Source organism: Heteronotia binoei, chromosome 3 (genome assembly GCF_032191835.1).
Source record: "Heteronotia binoei isolate CCM8104 ecotype False Entrance Well chromosome 3, APGP_CSIRO_Hbin_v1, whole genome shotgun sequence".
Classification (NCBI taxonomy): domain Eukaryota; kingdom Metazoa; phylum Chordata; class Lepidosauria; order Squamata; family Gekkonidae; genus Heteronotia; species Heteronotia binoei.
The window spans coordinates 187,286,299-187,310,439 of NC_083225.1; the positions used below are offsets into that span (position 1 = coordinate 187,286,299).

The 24,141-nt window shown below is 47.3% G+C and overlaps 1 protein-coding gene across 5 annotated transcripts in view; it reads left to right on the forward strand.

Annotated features, from left to right (window-relative positions):
• The window catches only part of TENM4 (teneurin transmembrane protein 4), a 792,728-nt gene that overhangs the window by 589,678 nt on the left and 178,909 nt on the right, over positions 1-24,141 (forward strand). For all 5 annotated transcript variants that reach the window (XM_060235003.1, XM_060235004.1, XM_060235005.1 and 2 more), the window contains one exon: positions 5,275-5,475. In XM_060235003.1, the coding sequence (XP_060090986.1) occupies positions 5,275-5,475 (201 nt within the window). The remainder of the gene's footprint in view (positions 1-5,274; positions 5,476-24,141) is intronic.

The window sequence follows — 24,141 nt, forward strand, 5'->3', positions numbered from 1 at the left end:
AGAGGTCCAAATTTCTCTGACCTTGCCCATCACACGCTATATAATGCACTATTCAATCCACTTTCAGTGGACTTTGCAACTGAATTTTACTGTGTGGAGTGTCAAAAATCCAGTTGGAAAGTGCATTGAAAGTGCATTACTTGGTGCGTGTGATTGCAGTGTGAGGTAAACCTCAGTTAAGGATTACCAAGGCCTTTACCACACAGATCTTAATTTGCCCCTTAGCTGTTTAGAACATAACAACCACCAGTGTAGGCCGCTCTCTGCAGTGACACTAAAACTGTTTGCGTCTGCTAAAATAATAAAAGAAGTGACTGAGATAGAGCCATTCTTAAACCTTAACATCTAAGCCAAGGGAGGGCAGGATATAAACGATAAAATAAATAAAAATAAACAAATAACCCTATTATAAGTTGTGGCAGAACAAAGCAGGAGTCAAGTTTCACCTTTAAGACCAACAAAGTTTTATTCAGAATGTAAGCTTCCGTGTGCTAGAAGCACACCATCAGACAATAGGATGGAATGGTAAGCAGAAGCTCTCGAAGTCATGCTGACCAGACACTGGCCCAACGTCTCGCTGCTGGGCAACCTCCAGTTTAGCATAGCGCACAGCCTCCTACGATGGCAGTTGTGGCAGTTAAACTGCTCCTTTTTACCCTTCCTACACATAAGAGAGGCCATATTGGATCAGGCCAGTGGCCCATCCAGGCCAACACTCTGTGTCACATAAGAATATAAGAGAAGCCATGTTGGATCAGGCCAGTGGCCCATCCAGTCCAACACTCTATGTCACACAGTGGCCAAAAAACCCAAATGCCATCAGAATGTCCACCAGTGGGGCCAGGACAGTAGAAGCCCTCTCACTGTGCCCCCCCAAGCACCAAGAATACAGAGCATCACTGCCCCGGACAGAGAGTTCCAATGATAGGTTGTGGCTAATAGCCACTGTGGGACCTCTGCTCCATATGTTTATCCAACCCCCTCTTGAAGCTGTCTATGCTTGTAGCTGCCGCCACCTCCTGTGGCAGTGAATTCCATGTGTTAATCACCCTTATAAGAACATAAGAGAAGCCACGTTGGATCAGGCCAATGGCCCATCCTTTCTCTAAGGAATCATAAGTACATTCAATGGCCAATGGCCCTCTTCTCTCTAAGGAATCATAAGTATATTTAATGGTCAGGTTCAGGGATGTGGTACAGGCACGGTGGCCATCTCTCAGACTTGATTTCCTACACAGATATTCTGCTTGCTTGCAGAAAACGAGTCCCCCCAAACCCACCCCCTGTCTGATTCTATCCAACTTGCTTTCTCTATGAAAAATAATTAGAGCTGTGTAAGCTAGCTTGACTTTCAAAAAATTGGGATGTGCAACTTATTCTGACTCTGCCTGCTTTGGAAAGCAAAAGATCCCCTGAGCATGCACATGAACGCATGAAGCCGTCTTATATTGAATCAGTTATAACCAGGCCTCAGATTCAGCAGGAGCTCACAGGAGCACAGCTCCTGAACCTTTCTGAGGGTCCCCCCTCCTCCTTCCCACCTTGTCCATTGAATAGTAGGTACAGCTGTATAACAATCCCTAGATGAACTCCACCACCTATTTTTCTACAAAACGACCCCTGGTTATAACCAAGCCAGAGCCTCATCGTAATCGCTTCTTCCATTGGCTGCTGGAACCGATCCACAGAAAGGAGCTGAACTCTAAAGGCATTTGAAGATGACGAAGAAGATATTGGATTTCTATCCCGCCCTCCACTCCAAAGAGTCTCAGAGCGGCTCACAATCTCCTTTACCTTCCTCCCCCACAACAGACACCCTGTGAGGTAGATGAAGACATTGGATTTATATCCCACCCTCCACTCCGAAGAGTCTCAGAGCGGCTCACAATCTCCTTTACCTTCCTCCCCCACAACAGACACCTGTGAGGTGGGTGGGGCTGAGAGGACTCTCACAGCAGCTGCCCTTTCAAGGACAACCTCTGCCAGAGCTATGGCTGACCCAAGGCCATGCTAGCAGGTGCAAGTGGAGGAGTGGGGAATCAAACCCGGTTCTCCCAGATAAGAGTCCGCACACTTAACCACTACACCAAACTGGCTCTCTGCAACTGAGCAACTTTCCTGCAACAGAGCTACTAAACTTGCTGAGCCAGAACCTTGGGGGAAAAAAAATAAATCCCAGGCAGTTACTTTAAAAAAAAAGGAAAGGAAGAAAAAGAAAGAAAGAGAAGAAAGAAAGAAAGAAAGAAAGAAAGAAAGAAAGAAAGAAAGAAAGAAAGAAAGAAAGAAAGAAAGAAAGAAAGAAAGAAAGAAAGAAAGAGGGGAAGAGTGAGGAGCAAGAATCGTCCATGAAAGCATTGACAACAAAGGAAGCAACCGAAGCTCTCTAATCCTATCCCAGGACCTCTGGCCACGGTTCCGCACGTCTAAAGTAATATGGCTAAGATTAAAGCGGCCATTGTGCGCTAGAGCCTCGTGAAAGGCCTCGTTTCAACATGAAAAATAGCCTTGGGATTATGATGAATGGGGTGTCCTGATACTCACGCACTCCCCCACCCGCCCTGTCCTATAATCCTGGCGTTAGCGCTGAGGTGGCAGACCGCTTTGGCCTTGTGTGATGGAGACCCTCTCAAAGCTTACCTTCTTCTTCTCCCTCCCCTCACTCTGCTGGCCTTCTGAGGAGATGATTAATTGCCTGGCAGAAGCCCCTTGTCAGGATAGCTGGCAACCTTTGTTCTCCACGGTTGAACCATCTGCTGAGGAGGTACCGGCCTGGCAGCTTTCTCCCGGTTTACCCCCACCCACCCCCACACACAGTTGTTACTTCTAAAGGAGGGAGAGGGGTCAGGCCCGCAAGGGTCGGGTTCAGAAATTGGGGGCCCGGCTCCTCGCTGGCTAGTGGAGATTTATGAGCCTGGCCTTTGCCAACTCTCGAATGACCGTTAAGAGTGTTCCCCGCTCGGAGCATTTGTGAGAGAAATGGGCTTCCCTGCGCCTCCGAAGAAGATTGAGTCATTTACTCGGAACTGGACAAAAAAAGTGTTGACCAGTGCTCCATCTAAGCTGCAGAGTCTTGTGAGCGAAATTCTACTTTGTGAGCTACTGGCATTAAAGTTGTGAGCTTCTGCATAAATTAGTGTGCTCCAGGGTCATCCTTCCTGAGCTAAGACAAAAAAATCTGCGAGCTGGAGACGGAGAATCTGTGAGCTAGTTCACGCTAACTCAGCTTAGAAGGAACGCTGGTGTTGACCGGTCTAAAAGAGGCCTATTAAGATCATGTAGAATTTCTCCTGACTTGGATAGCCCAGGCATGTCAGATCTCAGAAGCTAAGCAGGGGCGACTCTGGCAAGTTCTTGGAAGGGGGACCTCCTTGGAATACCAGCAGTCGGGAGGCAGAGGCAGGCTTTATTCAGCCACCTCCCTGAATATCCTCGAGGCCCCCAGTAGGGGTCAGTCACCAGAGGTCGCCATGACTTCCAGGTGCACACACAAACACATAAAATACAAAAAGAAAAGAAAACGAACTCGTAATGCTTGCAATGACCCAAGGTAAAAAGTGTTAGCATTGTTCGAAATGTAAATGTAAATGTATGTTAGTAAGTAATTTGTACATAGCAAAGTAAGATCTGTTCAACAACTTTACAGATAGAAAAATGTCATTAGATTCAATTTATTAGACAATATTGATGATTATAAAGGATGACTTTTCGCTGATTTTTATGCTTTGGTCAACCAAAACATGACTGCTTATGTATAAATGAAACATTGTGGTATTTCTTTCTTATCTTACCTTTCTCAGTGTTTGTATTGTTTATGTAAAATTTTAAAAAGCTATATAAATTATATATATATATATATATATATATATATATATATATATAGTGGGAGGGCTTCGAGCATCCTGGCCCCACTGATGGACCACCTGATGGTGCCTGGGTTTTTGGCCACTGCGTGGCACAGAGCGTTGGACTGGATGGGCCATTGGCCTGATCCAACATGGCTTCTCTTATGTTCTTATGTGACACAGAGTGTTGGACTGGATGGGCCATTGGCCTGATCCATCATGGCTTCTCTAATGTTTTGCTGTGACACAGTGTTGGACTGGATGGGCCATTGGCCTGATCCAACATGGCTTCTCTTATGTTCTTATGTGACACAGAGCGTTGGACTGGATGGGCCATTGGCCTGATCCAACATGGCTTCTCTTATGTTCTTATGTGACACAGAGCGTTGGACTGGATGGGCCATTGGCCTGATCCAACATGGTTTCTCTGATGTTCTTATGTGACACAGAGTGTTGGACTGGATGGGCCATTGGCCTGATCCAACATGGCTTCTCCTATGTTCTTATGTGACACAGAGCGTTGGACTGGATGGGCCATTGGCCTGATCCAACATGGCTTCTCTTATGTTCTTATGACATGATGGCACCTGGTTTTTTTGGCCACTGTGTGACACAGAGTGTTGGACTGGATGGGCCACTGGCCTGATCCAACATGGCTTCTCTTATGTTCTTATGACATGATGGCACCTGGTTTTTTTGGCCACTGTGTGACACAGAGTGTTGGACTGGATGGGCCACTGGTCTAATTCAACATGGCTTCTCTTACGTTCTTATGTTCCTATAAAAAATAGTACTTGTAGGTTCCTGTGTTGCATCAGATATGGAATGCATCCTAGGCTCACCAACTCTGAGTTTGGAAATACCTGGATGCTTGAAGGCGGAGCCTGGAAGGATGGGGTTTAATTAATTTAAATGTTTAGTCTTTACTCTTTTTTATTTTGAGACTTATGTTTTGGAAGCCACCTCAGGCCTCCTACCTGGATGGCTCAAACTAGCCCAATCTTATCGGAAGCTAAGCAGGCTTGGCCCCAGTTTCTGCTTGGGTGGGAGACCACTGTCTAGGCCAGGGGTGGCCACACTTGCTTAACGTAAGAGCCACATAAGATGCTTGAGAGAAGGGGAAGGAAGGATGGAAGGAAGAGCTTACAAAGCTCTTTTTTGTGAGCTCTTGGAGGATTGGCTAGATCAGGGGGGTGGGGCCTAATATGCAAAGAGCCTCTGCTAGAATTTCACCCCTGGTGATGATATTAATATTCAATCCCAGCTTTGTGCTGAGCTCTGGCAATGTGCAACAACAGAATAAAAATGTTCTAAACAAATAAGTACATGTGTAGAGCCAGGCCCAGCCTGGACAAGCCGTATGTTCCTAAATACGAAACAAAGCTTAATTTTCTGTCCTTCTGCATCTGTTTTCTCTCCCCGCCCCCTGCAGTGGATTGCATGGACCCCACTTGCTCGGGACGTGGCGTCTGCGTCAGAGGAGAATGTCACTGCTCCGTCGGCTGGGGAGGAACCAATTGCGAAACACCGAGAGCTACCTGCCTGGACCAGTGTTCCGGCCACGGCACCTTTCTCCCCGAAACGGGCCTGTGCAACTGCGACGCAAGCTGGACCGGACACGACTGTTCGATTGGTAATTGCGCTTGTAGCTTTTACGCAGCTAACCCGTTGCTCGTGTGATCTAGATTTTCTTGAGTGAAATTTGTGTTCAGGTTTATCCTGTTGGCCTGATGTGCCTTGGTTCCTTCCTGTACTTCTCTCCTGGAGGCGCATGTGATGTGCTTTGGATCGCTTAAAAAGGGTAGTTAAGTTTAGTTTAGTTTAGTTTATTTATATCTTGCCCGCCCTGCTGAAGCAGGCTCAGGGCGGCTCATTGTTTTTTTCAGGCCTCAGATTCAGCAAGAGCTCACAGAAGCACAGCTCCTGAACCTTTCCGAGGGTTTCCCCTCTGCATCCCCACCTACCTTCTCCATTGAATAGGAGATGCAGCTGCATAACAATCCCTAGATTAGGAGGGCGGGCAGCCAGCCAGCCACCAGGAGTTTTGCCACGCCCCCAGCAGCCCTCTTTGCAGATTTATACCCCGCCCTTCTCCCTGAATCAAAGACTCAGAGTGGCTTACAATCTCCTATGTCTTCTCCCCCCACAACGGACGCCCTGTGAGGTGGGTGGGCTTGAGAGGACTCTCACACCAGCTGCCCTTTCAAAGACAAGTCCTGTGATAGCTATGGCTGACCCAAGGCCATTCCAGAAGGTGCAAGTGGAGGAGTGGGGAATCAAACCCGGTTCTCCTAGATAAGAGTCCGCACACTTAACCACTGCACCAACTGGCTCTCAATGACTGAATTGGAAATGAATGAAATTAACCCCTGGAGAAGCCCACACCACCCTTTCTCCATTTCTTATGTGATTTTGGGTGATGGGTGGCTTGCTGGCCTCTTGACAGTGCGGGTGGTGGCCAAGGAGAGCCCCAGGTGAGTGAGGCCTGCTTAGGGTGGCTGGATCTCTAGCCAGCTCAAGCAGGCCTTACATGCCCGGGGCTCTCCTTTCTTGCATCAGGTTGCTTTTGGCTGGTGGTGGGGGGGGGGTATATGTTAATGAGCTCCACCACCTATTTTTCTACAAAACGGCCCCTGGTTCTTTTCCCATGTGATCCTTCCCAAGTTAGGGGCTTATATGGGGAGGAAGTGGTAGTGACTTATAGCTACAGAGATACGCTCAAGGAGATATTTCCACGGTTGCAGCTTCTCTTTGTGCTGCAGGAACCTCTGGTCAGAAGGAGAACCTGCACACAGTTCAGTCAGGGATATGACTTCTGCCAGGGCTTTGTTTTGTAGCTGGAACTCCTTTGCATATTAGGCCACACCCCTGATGTAGCTAATCCTCCAAGAGCTTACAGGAGGCCCTGTACTAAGAGCTCTGTAAACTCTTTGAGGATTGGCTACTTCAGGGGGGGCGTGGCCTAATATGCAAAGGAGTTCCTGCAACAACAAAAAACCTCAATTCTCCTCATCTGTTCTGGGAGTCAGAACTCAGATAATTCTCTGCCACTACTTTCTATGCTTCTTCAGTGTGCTGCAGTCTTCAGCCACTAGGCTGTGCTTCTGTGTCCCGCCCCCTCAACCCCAGTTGCCCACCAGTTTCTCCTTGCATTCCAAGTTAATGTCATCTGTCCAGACATGGGGAATGGGATCTCTACCAGCACCTGGACCTGAGCACTTGATGTCTCCCTATCCAAGTATCCCAAATGGCTCACAGTTGAGCCAGTTTGGAATAGTGGTTAAGTGTGTGGATTCTTATCTGGGAGAACCGCGTTTGATTCCCCACTCCTCCACACGCAACTGCTGATGTGACCTTGAGTCAGTCAGAAGTTCTCACAGAGCTGTTCCTCTCAAGAGCAGTTTCTGTCAGAGCTCTCTCAGCTCCACTTTATTCACAGGTTTTCTGTTGTGAGGAGGGGAAGGGAAAGGAGATTGTAAGCCGATCTGAGACTCCTTCAGGTAGTGAAGAACAGAGTATAAATCCAATCTCCTCCTCTTCGTTGTCGTCGTCTTCTTCATAGCAGTGTTGTGTTTTGGTTTTTGATTGTAAGCCTCCTTGAGCAAGACTTGGAAAGAGGTAGCATAGAAATATTTTACATAAATAAAATAACTAAAAATTTATGTTAAAACATAAGGGACATGGACTGGCACTGACTAAAGCTAATCTGAACATAAATTGGTGGAAGGAACAGAGAGAAAATGCAAAAAAAAAGAGGTTTTGTGCATATTATTTTTTGTCATGGCCACAATCAAACCTTCCCTCCTCCCACTAACAATCGGCAACTCCTGTGAGGAATGGGGGGTAAGGCCTGATTTAACTGGTGAGTTTACCACAGAGTTTTCGCAAAATGCTAGAGTGCCCACCTTGTCACATCCTTTTTTTGCTGTAAGAGATGTAAGCACCCTGATGTGTCACCCACATACATTCTTTTCCCCACCCCCCATTTCCTCTTGTCACATCTGAGGTGCTGGTGGGTCACAAAATGGCGTACTGAGAGGCCTCACGCTGAGGCAGTAGGCCTGAGATCCCTATTTAAAGCACAGGAGTCTGTTAATGCCTGTTGCCCTATGCTAGATCCCAATTCGTGCGACACTTTGCACAAGCTAAGCAATTCATTTCAGTGGCGGGGTGGCATGTGTGGTTTGTAAATCCATCTTTTGGAGTTGAGGCCTAGATAGACTGGAGAGCTCCGGGTAATAAATGGGTGTTTACAAATGACCTCAGACGAGATTTTTAGCCGTGAGGCATAAAGCAATAACTTTAACATCGGAAACTGCTCTGTGAGGAATGAAAGTCTTGGAGTGAGGGTTATGTATAATTTTGCGCTGCCTGAGAAAATGACACGAGGTGAATTTTACAGATGCAAGAAGGGGAAAGGTTATGTTTTGATATGCAGCCCTGGGAGGTGGTTGTTCCGTGTGGAAGTGAAGTGGGGAAGGGAGGGAACGGTACACACAGTGAAGGAAAACAAACAGTTTTGGCAACGCTCCACAGAACCTAACTGCAACTTTTTTTTTTCCCCTTTAGAAATTAGTAGTCACTGGCAGTGTTCCCTCTAAGTTGAGTTAGTGTGAGCTAGCTTCTCAGTTTTTTAGCCTCTGGCTCACACATTTTTGTCTTGGCTCAGGAAAAGGAGCCCCGTAACAGACTAATTTATGCAGTAGCTCACAACTTTAATACTAGTAGCTCATAAAGCAGAATTTTTGTTTACAAGACTCCACAGCTTAGAGGGAGTATTGGTCACTGGTCTCAGAATTTCCCTCCAACACAGTTACACTGTTTTTATTATAAGAAAGCATAGTGCTGCCATCTTCCTATTCTCCAAAAGTCCTAAAGTAGGCAGCGTCTTTCCCCCATTTCACTTGTAGAAAACTGAGCTTGTAATGAAATTATGTCTGTGCTTGAAGAAGGAAGAGAAGAGTAGGATTTTTTTTACCCCACTTTTCTCTACCCTCAGTAGTTTCAGAGCGGTTTACAATCACATTATCTTCCTCTCCTTGCGAAAAGCTGCTTGTAAGGTAGGTGAGGCTGAAAGAGCTCTGATAGAACTGTGAGTGACCTGAGGTCACCCAGCAGGCTTCAATACAGAGGAGTGGGGAATCAAACCAGGTTCTCCAAAGGAGGATTTGGCACTCTTAACCACAGCACCTGAAGGTGTCATGCTGACTTCCCAAAAACCAGAATCAGCCCTGAAGCAATGTTATCTGGCCCCTGATCCCTCCGTACTACACCAAATCCAAGGGGTCTGAAAGAGGAATTCTGTGAGAGCCCCAAAATGGATGTATATTACTAAAGAGTAGACAAGCTGAAGTACTGCAGTCCGAGCTCTCTGCTCACGACCTGAGTTCAGTCCCAGCGGAAGCTGGGTTCAGGTCGCCAGCTCAAGGTTGACTCAGCCTTCCATCCTTCCGAGGTCGGTCAAATGAATTTGCTGGGGGAGGAGGGTAGATGACTGGGGAAGGCAATGGCAAGGAAGGAAAGGAAAGGTCCCCTGTGCGAGCACCAGTCGTTTCCGACTCTGGGGTGACGTTGCTTTCACAACGTTCTCACGGCAAACTTTTTAACGGGGTGGTTTGCCATTGCCTTCCCCGGTCTTTTACACTTTCCCCCCAGCAAGCTGAATACTAATTTTACCAACCTCGGAAGGATGGACGGCTGAGTCAAACTTGGGCCGACTACCTGAACCCAGCTTCCGCCGGGATCGAACTTTAGGTCGTGAGCAGAGCTTAGGACTGCAGTACTGCAGCTTGACCACTGCGCCACGGGGCTCTTTAGTAATATACATCCATTTTGGGGCTCTGCCTTTAGGACTACCTTTACCTTTTTATAGGGCATATAGAAGTGAGTTCTAACAATCCCGTTTTGGGGACTATTGCATTACATACGTGAGGCTCTGAGATTGTGTGTGTGTGTGTTCAGTGTTGTCAAGGTGCTTCTCACATGGTCACCCTCCAAAACATCCTGTTGCTAAGGCCTTGCAAACTAAGGGCCGCGGCTTCCTTGATCGAGTCAACCCATCTGATGTTCAGTCTTCCTCTCTTCTACCACCTTCAGCTTTTCCTAGCATTATTGTCTGTTCCCAGGGGTGGAATTCTAGCAGGAGCTCCTTTGCATATTAGGCCACACCCCTCTGATGTAGCCAGTCCTCCAAGAGTTTACAAAAAAGAGCCTTGTTGGCTCTTGGAGGATTGGCTACGTCAGGTGGTGTGGCCTAATATGAAAAGGAGCTCTTGCTAGAATTCCACCCTTGTCTGTTCCAGGGACTCTTGTCTTTTTATGATGTGACCAAAGTATGATAGTCTCAGTTTAATCATTTGAGCTTCTAGGGAGAGGCCTGGGAGAGTTGCTTTGATCTAGAACCCCCAATTTGTCTTTCTGACAGTTCACGGTATCTGTGAAAGTCTTCTTCGTCACCACATTTCAAACGAATCAACTATCTTCCTGTCCTCCTCCTTCATTGTCCAACTTTCACACCCATCAGGGCCTTTTTTTTGTAGCAGGAACTCCAGAGCCAGTTCGGTGTAGTGGTGAAGTGCGCAAACTCTTATCTGGGAAGACCGGGTTTGATTCCCCACTTCTCCACTTGCAGCTGCTGGAAGGGCCTTGGGTCAGCCATTGTTCTGTCAGAGGTTGTCCTTGAAAGGGCAGCTGCTGTGAGAGCTCTCTCAGCCCCACCCACCTCACAGGGTGTCTGCTGTGGGGGAAGGAGATAAAGGAGATTGTAAGCCGCTCTGAGTCTCTGATTCAGAGAGAAGGGTGGAGTATAAATCTGCAATTCTTCTTCTTCTTCTTCCTTTGCATATTAGGCCACACACCCCTGATGTAGCCAATCCTCCTGGAGCTTACAGTAGGCCCTGTACTAAGAGCCCTGTAAGCTCTTGGAGGATTGGCTACATCAGGGGTGTGTGGCTTAATATGCAAAGGAGTTCTTGCTTCAAAAAAAGCCCTGCTACCTATAAATAGTCATGGAGAATACTCTGGAATGAATTATCTTTATATTGCTTCCCGGTGACACATCCTTCCATTTTAGAATTGCCGAGTCTCCCGTGGCCACTGGCGGGGAACTGTTTTCATGCGCACAAAGTGTGTGGGGCGTGATGACATCACCCGCAAGTGACATCATCGCGCCAATGATGTAACGGGCCGGCCATTCTAGGCGTTTCTGGGAAAACTCTATGGTTTTCCCGGATGTGCTAGCATTTAGGGAGGTAAAAACTCTATGGTACCTAAGTACCATAGAGTTTTCCCTTCCAAAATGCTAGCGCATCCGGGAAAATCAGAGTTTTCCCAGAAATGCCTAGTGGCTGCCGCATAATGTCGCCGGCGCAATGACGTCACTCGTGGGTGACATCGTCATGCCAGTGACGTCAGGCAAGTTCCCTCCACGAGCCCAATGTGGGCTGGTGGGTTGGAAACCTTCCAGGCCAGAGAACTTGGCAGCCCTATTCCATTTAAGGATCTTTTCTAGCTCTTTTGTGGCTGCCGCTCCCAGTTTCCATCTTCTTCTGATTTCTTGGTTGCCATTTTCCTTTTGGCTGACGCTGGAGCCGAGGTACAGAACATCTCGAACCATCTGCCATTATTGGCTTTCACAAAATCATCCATGGCATGTGTGCGCACAGGCTCGCATGCAGGCAAACGCATACACACACACAGAGCAAATCAACAGTGCCACAAGGCTGTCTAACTAATGGGAATTCGAGCATTTTGAAAAGCAGACATGAGTGTAATTTGCAGAAACGTTCCGTGATGATCTGTAAACAATACCGCGAAAGCAAGGGAAAATGAATGAGACGTACTGAAATGTAAACGTTGATATATTTTTTTTGGCACTACTTTCCAACTGCATGTTATATTTGAGAAGACGGTCCCTTGAAAGAAGGGCTCTCAGACCCGAAACAATTTTTGGACCGAGTCTCTTGGTCGTCGGACTTTATTCACGATTAAAAATAGATTTGGACATTGGTCACAGAAGGAACATTAGGAGTAAGAGTGCACTGTGGATGGAGAACTCACTGTATGGTCTCTCGTTATAATTTTTTATAAGTTGTTTGTTTATTTATTTATTTATTCTATGATTTGTCTCCCGCCCTTCCCATAAAAATGGCTCAGGGCGGCTCACAACAGACAATAAAACAGAATTGAAATTGACATTTAACATTTAAAAAGTCAGAACATTTAAAACCTAAAAACCTTAAAACCTTAACATCAAATGCAATTTAATTAACAGGAGTTTAATAAGCTATGTTTATTTCCCAGTCAGATGTAGGCTAGCCGGAAGAGGGTTGTCTTGCAGGCCCTGCGGAACTGAGTAAGGTCCCGCAGGGCCCTCACCTCCTCTGGCAGCTGGTTCCACCATGTAGGGGCCATTATGGAAAAGGCCCTGTCTCTGGTTGTCTTAAGACGGACGTTATATATATTTTTACACGGAGAGTGGTTGGTTGTTCCCTCAGGAACAGTTCCTCCGTGGTCCCGGCAGTCCATCATGTAACAAATGGGAAAGTCAGATAAATCCATCCACGAAAGAGATGCAGGTTGATATTTAAGGAGCGTTGGCTGTACGGCGGGAATTCCTTCTTGGGAAGCTGCAATGCGTGTCCTATAAAGCTAGCTGATCCAATTAAACATCCAAAGCAAGTGTGGGTGGGGGAATACATAAACTATCAAGGCCAGAAATATTTGTTTTACTTCGACAAAACCTTGATGCTGGGGAACAAAATCCCCCCAGAGAGATTTCATTTCACGCGCTGCCACCCAACGGCAGGTAGATGTTCAAAGCAAAAGTTCACGATGCTAAACGTTAAGAGAATCTGACAGTCACAAGGGCCGGACTGATCCGTATTTCTGATCTCAGGCTCGACTTCTGAAGTTCAGACCCCGCCAGACTAGTCAGAAGCAGCTTTGGAAAGAATAAAAATGGCAAGAATAGTAATAAAGCAATTCATTTAAAACAAAGACAAGCACATTGAGTATCGCAGGGCTTTTTCTGTGGCAGGTACTCCTTTGCATATTAGGCTCCACCCCCGCCGCCACCCCCCGATGTAGCCAGTCCTCTAAGAGCTTACAGACACAGACAGATAGATAGGGACCTTACCTTACCTTAGGGGACTGTCTCTCCCCACACATTCCCCAGAGGGCACTTAGATCTGGGACGAAAAATCTATTAGCAATCCCCAGGCCAAGAGAGGCTAAACTACACTCCACCAGAGAGCGGGCCTTCTCGATTGCTGCCCCTCTTGGTGGAATCAACTGCTGGAAGAAGCTAGGGCCTTGCGGGACATTCACTCAGTTTCACAAGGCCTGTAAAACCACTCTATTCCGGCAGGCCTTTAATCTGACATCGAAGGACTGATATGGGGTTTCTGAGATACATTGAATATAGACTGAACGCCATCTGAAGCGAGAAAACATCAGATACAGCTAGCACCAGACTGTTTTAATTGCTCTTAACCATTTTAATTGTTTGACTTGTTTTATTGTTTAATTGTTAAATTGTTCTTATTTTGCTGGTTGTGAGATAGATAGATAGATAGATAGATAGATAGATAGATAGATAGATAGATAGATAGATAGATAGATAGACAGACAGACAGACAGACAGACAGACAGACAGACATAGAGAGAGATATGGATGGATGGATGGATGGATGGATGGATGGATGGATGGATGGATGGATGGATGGATGGAAGGAAGGAAGACAGACATAGAGAGAGAGAGATGGATGATGGATGGATGGATGAAGGATGGACGGACAGATGGATGGAAGACAGAGATAGAGAGAGAGATGGATGATGGATGGATGAAGGATGCACAGACAGATGGATGGAAGACAGACATAGAGAGAGAGAGAGATAGATGATGGATGGATGAAGGACGGACAGATGGATGGATGGAAGACAGACAGAGAGAGGGAGAGAGAGATGGATGGATGGATGGATGGATGGATGGATGGATGGATGGATGGATGGATGGATGGATGGATGAAGGACGGACGGACAGATGGATGGATGGATGGAAGACATAGATAGATAGATAGATAGATAGATAGATAGATAGATAGATAGATAGATAGATAGATAGATAGATAGATAGATAGATAGATAGCTTTTGTGTAGCAGAAACTCTTTTGCATATTAGGCCACACACCCCTGATGTAGCCAATTGTCCAAGAGCTTACAGGGCTCAGTACAGGGGCTACCATAAGCTCTCGGAGGATTGACTACATCAGGAGGGTGTAGCCTAATATTCAAAGGAGTTCCTGCTGCATAAAAAGCCCCAAATCAGTAAAATATCACAGAATTAAAATCATAAACAGTAGTAGGGTTCAATAAGCTCAACAGTGTGTGTGTGTGTGCGTGCGTGCGTAAAGTGCCATCAAGTCACAGCCAATGTACAATGACCTCAGCAAGGGGTTTCCAAGGCAAGTGAGAAGCAGAGGTGGTTGACCATTGCCCTCCTCTGCAGAGTCATCCTTGGTGGTCTCTCATCCAACTCTCAGCCTTCTTAGCTTCCAATTTACAGTAATCCCAGCTGGGGGCTTCCAAGGCAAGTGAGAAGCGGAGGTAGTTGGCCATTGCATTCCTCTGCAGAGTTTCCCTTGGTGGTCTCCCTTCCAATTACCGACCCTGCTTAGCTTCCAACTTCTGGTGACCCCGGCAAAAGGCTTCCAAGGCAAGTGAGAAGCAGAGGTGGTTGGCCATTGCCTTTTTCTGCAGAGTCTTCCTTGGTGGTCTCCTTTCCGCGTACTGACTTTGCTTAGCTTCCAAGATCTGATGGGCTATAACAGGGGTGGCCAAATTGTCTTAACGTAAAAGCCACATAGAATAAACATCAGATGTTTGAGAGCTGAAATATATGAATGTCAGCTGTTTAAGAGCCACAAGACAGGAAGGAAGGAAGGAAGGAAGGAAGGAAGGAAGGTAGGGAGGCTTGAAGAAGTGATTTAAAGCCTTCTCCGATCCAGCCAATGGGAGCCTTCTCCGATCCAGCCAATGGGGCAGTGGGGGCTTCGGGAGCCACACAAAATGTGTGAAAGAGCCAAATGTGGCTCCCGAGCTGCAGTTTGGCCATCCCTGGTCTAGTGGAAAGCACTGACAAGTCACAGCTGACTTAACCCACCGGCTACAGCCTTTGATACCTCCATCACTATTGGCTGTAAGAGCTGTCATAAATGATGAGGAAAGGTTGAAGGAGCTGGGCATGTTTAGCCTGGAGAGGAGGCGACTGAGAGGTGATAAGATCACCATCTTCAAGTATTTGAAGGGTTGTCATAGAGAGGATGATGTGGAATTGTTTTCTGTGGCCCAAGAAGGTAGAACCAGAACCAGTGGGTTGAAATTAAATCAAAAGAGTTTCCGGCTCAACATTAGGAAGAACTTCCTGACCGTTAGAGCGGCTCCTCAGTGGAACAGGCTTCCTCGGGAGGTGGTGGGCTGTCCTTCTTTGAAGGTTTTTAAACAACTATCTGACAACGATACAGATCCTGTGAATTTAGGGGGAGGTATTTGTGAGTTTCCTGCATTGTGCAGGGGGTTGTACTAGATGACCCTGGAGGTCCCTTCCAACTCTATGATTCTATGATTTCTCCCTCCTAGAGCAGGAGTAGCCAACGGTAGCTCTCCAGATCTTTTTGCCTACAACTCCCATCAGCCCCAGCCAGCATGGCCAATGGTTGGGGCTGATGAGAGTTGTAGGCAAAAAAAAACATCTGGAGAGCTACCGTTGGCCACCCCTGCCCTAGAGCATTACAGAATGTTCATGGACATTCCAGTTGCCTAAGAGTTCAGATAACACAGCAACAAGGGTCAGTGTTTCAGTCCTAAAATGTAACTGGTGAAAAGAGGAGTCGCATTGGATGTCAGCTGAGCGACTGAGTGTTTGGTATTTGTGTGTGTGTAAATGCATTAATTGATTGTACGATGGGCACATTAATAGATTGTACAAGTATTAACAGATTTGTATGCGACAGAGTGAATGTGGAATGGACACAGGAGGTGTTACAAACAAACAAAAAATACGTCTGCAAGCCCTGCGTTTACCGTTTCAGAAAGAACCCGAGAAACACCGAAGATGGTGAATGACTTTATCATACAGGGATTGCCTGGAGATGAGATAGAATTTGTGTCACTTCATAAGAACATAAGAGAAGCCATGTTAGATCAGGCCAATGGCCCATCCAGTCCAACACTCTGTGTCACCCAGTGGCAAAAAAATTTTTTTATATATATACATATACATACATACACACACACTGTGGCTAATTGCCACTGATGGACCTCTGCTCCATATTTTTATCTAAACTCCTTCTGAAGGTGGCTATGCTTGTGGCCACCACCACCTCCTGTGGCAGTGAATTCCACATGTTAATCACCCTTTGAGTGAAGAAGTACTTCCTTTTATCCATTTTAACCTGTCTGCTCAGCAATTTCTTCGAATGCCCACGAGTTCTTGTATTGTGCGAAAGGGAGAAAAGGACTTCTTTCTTTACTTCGGCTCTCTTAAAGGAACTGGAATACCTTGTAGCTGGACCTCATTCACACAAAAGCGTTTTCCTCCCTATTAACGTGGCACGGGAGTTAACCATGAATATCTCGTCTAGGGCGGTCTCTTCGTCATTGCAATGTAGCAGCGAACCTGCAGTCTTTAAAAAAAAAAAAATCCTGGAAAATCTCGAAGCACTGGAAGCAAGAGAAGCCTTAATCAAGCTTACATGAAGCCCTAAAAATCCAACTTAAGACAGTTTGCAATTATTAAATTTTCTAATAACGTTTTGAAGGTCAGTGGAACAGTTCCAGTTTCTTAAGAAGCTCTGGGCAATTTTACCTGATCCTGTATTTTAGCATTAAATCCGCATTTATTAAAGGATTTAACAGGTGTAACAGAAGTGGCTGGAGCTTCGGTTTTCTTTCGCTTGCCTACAAATGTCTTTCCTCCCCCCTGCCCCCCCCACTGCAAATTGGAAAGTGTCGCGGGTGGAAGATTCGCTAGGCTCTCTAGCAAAAGAGGAAAAGCGAACGAAACAGAAACTAGCATTGATCCAAGTGGGCAGCCGGGTTGGTCTGAAGCCGTTGAACAAAGTAGGAGTCAAGTTGCACCTTTAAGACCAACCAAGTTTTATTTAGAACGTAAGCTTTCGTGTGCTCTCTAAGCACACTTGATCAGATGAGGGGAATCAGGTAATACTTAGTTGGTCTTAAAAGTGCGAAATTGACTCCTGCTTTGTTCAGAAACTAGCATCGCTAAGCATCCTTGTTTCTCCAGCTCGAATTGCTCGATGGACTTTATTTTAAACAGAATACAGTTAAGTGTTTCGTGCCACCTGTACGGACAGCAGATGAGGTGAGCCCATGAAGCTGCCTCATGGTTAACCTAGACCAGGGGTCAGGGGCGGAATTCTAGCAGGAGCTCCTTTGCATATTAGGCCACACACCCCTCATGTAGCCAATCCTCCAAGAGCTTAGAAGGCTCTTTTTTGTAAGCTCCTGGAGGATTGGCTACATCAAGGGTGTGTGGCCTAATATGCAAAGGAGCTGCTGCTAGAATTCTACCCCTGCCAGGGGTGGCCAAACTTGCCTAACATAAGAGCCACATAGAATAAACGTCAGATGTTTGAGAGCTGAAAGACATGAACATCAGATGTTTGAGAAGGGGGAGGGATGGAAAGAAAGCATCTTTAACTTTAAATATATTCTCCAAGCTACCAGCAGGCTTGAACATATGAACATATGAAGCTGGCTTATACTGAATCAGACCCTCGGTCCATCGAAGTCAGTATTGTCTACTCAGACTGGCAGCAGCTCTCCAGCTGAGGTTTTTCACACCTATTTGCCTGGACCCTTTTAGTTGGAGATGCCAGGGATTGAACCTGGGACCTTCTGCTTACCAAGCAGATGCTCTACCACTGAGCCACTGTCCCTCCCCAAAGGCTCAGAGAAGTGATTTAAAGGGAGAAATGCCTTCTCCAAGGTGGCTGACGGGGCAGTGAGGGCTTTGAGAACCACAGAATATGTGTGAAAGAGCCACATGTGGCTCCCAAGCCACACTTTGTCCAACCTGACCTAGATCATTGGTATTTCAAATCCACTGCGCTCTGCTGTGACTGACTGAGGCTCTTCAGAACAAGTTTGGTATAGTGATTAAGTGTGTGGACTCTTCTCTGGGAGAACCGGGTTTGATTCCCCACTCCTCCACTTGCAGCTGCTGGAATGGCCTTGGGTCAGCCATAGCTCTCACTGAGGTGTCCTTGAAAAGTCTCTCAGCCCCACCTTCCTCAAAGGGTGTCTGTTGTGGGGGGAAGAAAGTAGTGAGCCTCTCTGAGTGGAGGACGGAATATAAATCCAATCTCATCTTCTTCTTCAATGTCTTCATGTACTACATCCTGTTAACTGGAGATGCCAGGAGTTGAACCTGGGACCTTCTGCGTGTAAAAGCAGATGCTCTACTGCAGAACCGTAGCCCCATTCTACCCCCCCCCCCCAGGCCAGGCATCTTTGGAATTCTGACAGCATGATGGACACAGCCACAACATGGCTGCCGCTGGAGGCAGATCCAGCTACAAAATGGTTGCCAGTGAAGATGCGTTTAATGTGGGGGCAGCTGCAGCCAAAACAATGTTTATAAAAATTTTGCAAAGACGTTCCGATTTTCCATGACCAGTTAAAACCTTTGCTGAGCAAAAGGCTCACTTCGCTCTGCACAGTTTCTCAAAACCTTTGGTGGGTAAGAACATAAGAGAAGCCATGTTGGATCAGGCCAATGGCCCATCCCGTCCAACACTCTGCGTCACACAATGGCCAAAAAACCCAGGTGCCATCAGGAGGTCCACCAGTGGGGCCAGGACGCTAGAAGCCCTCCCACTGTTTTTCCCCCACCCCCAAGCGCCAAGAATACAGAGCATTATTGCCCCAGACAGAGAGTTCCAACAATATGCTGTGGCTAAGAGCCACTGATGGACCTCTGCTCCAGATGTTGATCCAATCCTCTCTTGAAGCTGTCTATGCTGGCAGCCGTCACCACCACCTGTGGCAGTGAATGCGATGTGTTAATCACCCTTTGGGTGAAGAAGGACTTCCTTTTATCCGTTCTAACCCGACTGCTCAGAAATTTCATGGAGTGCCCATGGGTTCTCGTATTGTGAGAAAGGGAGAAAAAGACTTCTTTCTCTCTTGGTTAACCCAAATCACCCATTCCTTCAGCACTCAGCAATGTAGCTTGCATCCAGCCGGGAACAGCTGCATAGTTTGTAGAAGCCGTCTGCCCCAAAACAATGTTTTGAAGCATTTGGGAATGAATGTTTGCCTTTCGGAAGCAGTACGCCTAAAGCTGGAAATGACTGCTTGCCTGAAGCCCCTGCCCTGTCTGTTACAACTCACAAATGTCTAGAGTAAGACAGCACATTTCGAATTCACCGTTGCCACTAGCGATGTGCTTCTTTAGAACCCCGCGTGCTAGTTAATGAACTCTTAGTACGCTGAGGTTGCTTACTTTCCGGTTTCTTTAGAGACTGTCAGGGTAGCTACTAGCGGTGTGCTTTTCTTAATTCACCGTGTGTCATTTTATGTGCCCCTCATGTATCGAAGGTGCTAACTTCACTTCCTTAGTGATTAATTCGCAGTCTGCTACTAGCGATGTGCTTTTCTGAACCCATATGAATGTATGCAGCTGCCTTATACTGAATCAGACCCTGGGTCCATCAAAGTCAGTATTGCCTCCTCAGACTGGCAGTGGCTCTCGAGGGTCTCAAGCTGAGGTGTTTCACGCCTACTTGCCTGGACCCTTTTTAGTTGGAGATGCCAGGGATTGAACCTGGGACCTTCTGCTTCCCAAGCAGATGCTCTATCACTGAGCTATCGTCCCTCCTCTTGTATCAAGTTAGGAGCTGCTCTTGGATCGAGGCTGTTTTGCTGTGTCCCATACGGTTGTTGTGGTTAAAAGTGGCGGACTGTGATCTGAACGGACCGGGTTTGATTCTCCACTCCTCCTCATGCAGCCAGCTGGGTGACCTTGGGTCGGTCACAGCTCTCTCAGAGCTCTGTCAGCCCCACCTAAGAACATAAGAGAAGTCATGTTGGATCAGGCTAAAGGCCCATCCAGTCCAACACACTGTGTCACACAGTGACAAAATAACTCAGGTTCCTTTAAGAGGTCCACCAGTGGGGCCAGGACACTAGAAGCCCTCCCACTATTGCCCTCCCCCAGCCCCAAGAATACAGAGCATCACTTGCCCCAGAAACTTCCATCTATACCCTGTGGCTAATAGCCACTGACGGACCTCTGCTCCATGTGTTTATCCAATCCCCTCTTGAAGCCACTGCCACCTCTTTAGCTTGGAGAAACGTCAACTGAGGGGTGACATGATAGAGGTTTACAAGATTATGCATGGGATAGAGAAGGTAGAGAAAGAACTACTTTTCTCCCTTTCTCACAATAAGAGAACTCGTGGACATTCAATGAAATTGCTGAGCAGTTGGGCTAGAACTGATAAAAAGAAGTATTTCTTCACCCAAAGGGTGATTAACACATGGAATTCACTGCTGCAGGAGGAGGTAGCAGCTACAAGCATAGACATCTTCAAGAAAGGATTGGATAAGCATATGGAGCAGAGGTCCATCAGTGGCTCTTAGCGACAGCGTATCGTTGGAACTCTCTGTTGGGGCAGTGATGCTCTGTACTCTTGGTGCTTGGTGGGCACACAGTGGGACGGCTTTTAGTGTCCTGGCCCCGCTGGTGGACCTCCTGATGGCACTTGGTTTTTTTGACCACTGTGTGACACAGAGTGCTGGACTGGATGGGTCATTGACCTTATCCAACATGGCTTCTCTTATGTTCTTCTGTGGCAGTGAATTCCATGTGTTAATCATCCTTTGGGTGGGAAAGTACTCCCTAATATCTCTTCTAACCCAACTGCTCAGCAATTTCATTGAGTGCCCACAAGTTCTTGGATTGTGAGAAAAGGAGTATCCCATGCATAATCTTGCAAACCTCTATCATGTCACCCTTCAGTCGACATTTCTCCAAGGTAAAGAGCCCCAGGCGTTTTAACCTTTCTTCATAGGGAAAGTGTTCCAACCCTTCAATCATTCTAGTTGCCCTTTTCTGGACTTTTTCCAGTGCCATAGTATCTTTTTGAGGTGTGGTGAGCAGAATGGTAGACCTACCTCACAGGGTGTCTTTTGTGATTAGAGGAAGGGAAGGAGATTGCAAGCCGCTCTGAGACATCTTTGGCCGTAGGCTTGCCAATCCCCAGGTCCCAGCGGGGGTTCTTCCGCTTTCCCAGGCTCCTTCCCACCCCCAGTCAGCTGACTGATGGGGGAAGCCCCGCCCCCACAGGACCATGTGCCTTTCCACCTCCGGAGGCGTCAGTCTCCGATTGAAAGGCTTCCTCTTGGGATGGTGTGTCTGTGTTACTTTGAAGAAGTTGGCAGCAACTCGTGAGTAGAGAGGCCAATCCCTCGCTTCAGAGTCGCCAGAAACAGGGTGGGGGTGGGGGGTGGGAGGGAAACGTCTGCTGAGCACTTCGTTATTCCCTATGTGGAGATCGATTCTCATAGGGTATAATGGGGAATTGATCTGGAGGTTTCGGGGGCTCTGGGGGAGCTGTTTTTTTAGGTAGAGGCACCAAATTTTCAGTATAGTATCTAGTGCCACTTCCCAAAGTACCCGCCAAGTTTCAAAACGATTGGACCAGGGGGTCCAATTCTATGAGCCCCAAAAGAAAGGTGCCCCTATCCTTCATTATTTCCTATGGGAGGAAGGCATTTAAAAAGGTGTGCTGTCCCTTTAAATGTGATGGCCAGAACTCCCTTGGAGTTCAATTCTGCTTGTCACACCCTTGATCCTGGCTCCGCCCCCAATGTTTCCTGGCTCCACCCCCAAAGTCTCCTGGCTCCACCCCCAAAGTCCCCAGATATTTCTTGAATTGGTCCTGGCAACCCTATTTGGCCGTGAGGAGTGGAGTATAAAACCAGCTCTCTTCCTCCTCCTCATTGGAAGTGAGTTTCTCTCTGCTCCTTGCTATTGGGATGAATTGGTTTCCTCTGACTTTGTGTTTGTGCCATTCCCTCTACTGCGAAGAGAAAGAGGCCCAAGCCTCTTTTGAGTGGATTCAGCAGTTTTCTATCAAATCCCCTTCTGGTGAGAGACCTGCTTGTGAATCCAAGGTCAAATTTATCCTGAAGTCTGAGGAAGGAAACGAAAGCCTCGGCTTAGGCCTCTAAAGCTCCCTCAAATTCCCTCCTAGAAGAGGCTCACGCGGCAAAGCAAATGAATCCGGGCAAGGCAAGGGACGGCGGGTGCGCTCTGTGCTCCCGGAGATAGCGCAGGGAACGGCTGACTTCTCCTCACAAACAGCAAAAGAGATTAAAGATGAAAGGAAATATTTAATCACCTTTTGGGAGAAACAGCTGGAGCGAAAATGTTTGTTGACAGGGAAAGGCTTTCACGCCCATGGAGAGGGTTTTTAAGATCCTCTCGAAAAGGCAGCATCGGCAGAACACATCTGCCCGGAAGAGTGCCGATACTGTTAACGTATTTTAACAGCCTCTTTCCTCCCCACCCTCAGACACACGCAGGGCTTTTTTTTGTAGCAGGAACTTGTTTGCATATTAGGCCGCACACCCCTGATGTAGCCAATCCTCCTGGAGCTTACAGTGGGCCCTGTACTAAGAGCCCTGTAAGCTCTTGGAGGATTGCCTAAATCGGGGGTGTGTGGCCCAGGGGTGGAATTCTAGCAAAAGCTCCTTTGCATATTAGGCCACACCTCCCTGATGTAGCCAATCCTCCTGGAGCTTACAGTGGGGCCTGTACTAAGAGCCCTGTAAGCTCTTGGAGGATTGCCTAAATCGGGGGTGTGTGGCCCAGGGGTGGAATTCTAGCAGAAGCTCCTTTGCATATTAAGCCACACCTCCCTGATGTAGCCAATCCTCCTGGAGCTTACAGTAGGCCCAGTACTAAGAGCCCTGTAAGCTCTTGGAGGATTGGCTACATCAGGGGTGTGTGGCCCAGGGGTGGAATTCTAGCAGAAGCTCCTTTGCATATTAAGCCACACCTCCCTGATGTAGCCAATCCTCCTGGAGCTTACAGTGGGCCCTGGACTAAGAGCCCTGTAAGCTCTTGGAGGATTGGCTGCATCAGGAGGGTGCAGCCTAATATGCAAAGGAGCTCTTGCTACAAAAAAAAAGCCTTGGTAGTCTCACTGTTTACTTTGACAAGACTGGGCTGCACCGTGCCGCCTCCCCATGCAGAGATTAAACTGTTGTGTTCAATGTAAAGTTATAGTTAATGACAAATTATGCCTTCCTGTCTCTAGTTTACACACGCGGTAATTAACCCAAGCCTTGACCTGGATGGCCCAGGCTAGCCCAATTTTGTCAAATCTCAGAAGCTAAGTAGGGTTGGCTCCGGGTAGTATTTGGATGGGAGATCACCAAGGAAGTCCCAGGTCACTACACAGAGGCAGGCAATGGCCAGCCACCTCTGAACGTCTCTTACCTTGAAATCTCTACAGTGTCGCCATAAGTTGTCTGCAACTTGACAGCACTTTCCACTGACACATAAGAACATCAGAGAAGCCATGTTGGATCAGGCCAATGGCCCATCCAGGCCAACACTGTGTCACACAGTGGCCAAAACCCAGGGGCCATAAGGAGGTCCACCAGGGGGGCCAGAACTCCAGAAGCCCTCCCACTGTTGCCCTGCCAAGCACCAAGAAGACAGAGCATCACTGCCCCAGACATAAGAACATAAGAGAAGCCATTTGGATCAGGCCAGTGGCCCATCTAGCCTAACACTCTGTGTCCCACAGTGGCCAAAACCCAGGGACCATCAGGAGGTGCATCATTGAGTCCAGAAGACCTCCCATCGTTGCCCCCCCAAGCACCAAGAAGACAGAGGATGTCTGCTTCAGACAAAAGAACATAAGAGAAGCCATGTTGGATCAGGCCAATGGCCAATCCAGCCCAACACTTTGTGTCACCAGAGGAACTGGTTGGCCACTGTGTGAGACAGGGTGCTGGATTGCCTGCCAGAGTCTCGAGGCGGCAGAAGGAAGGTGGCAGGCCTAGCTTGCCTTGGAAATTATAGATGTTTGTACACAAATGCTAGAAGTCTTCAAAGTAAAATTGGTGAGTTGGAATGTTTAGTGTTGGGAGAAAACATAGACACTGTGGGAATTTCAGAAACTTGGTGAAATGAGGAGAATCAGTGGGACACGGTGATTCCTGGATATATCGGAAGGATAGGGAGGGAAGGGTTGGAGGT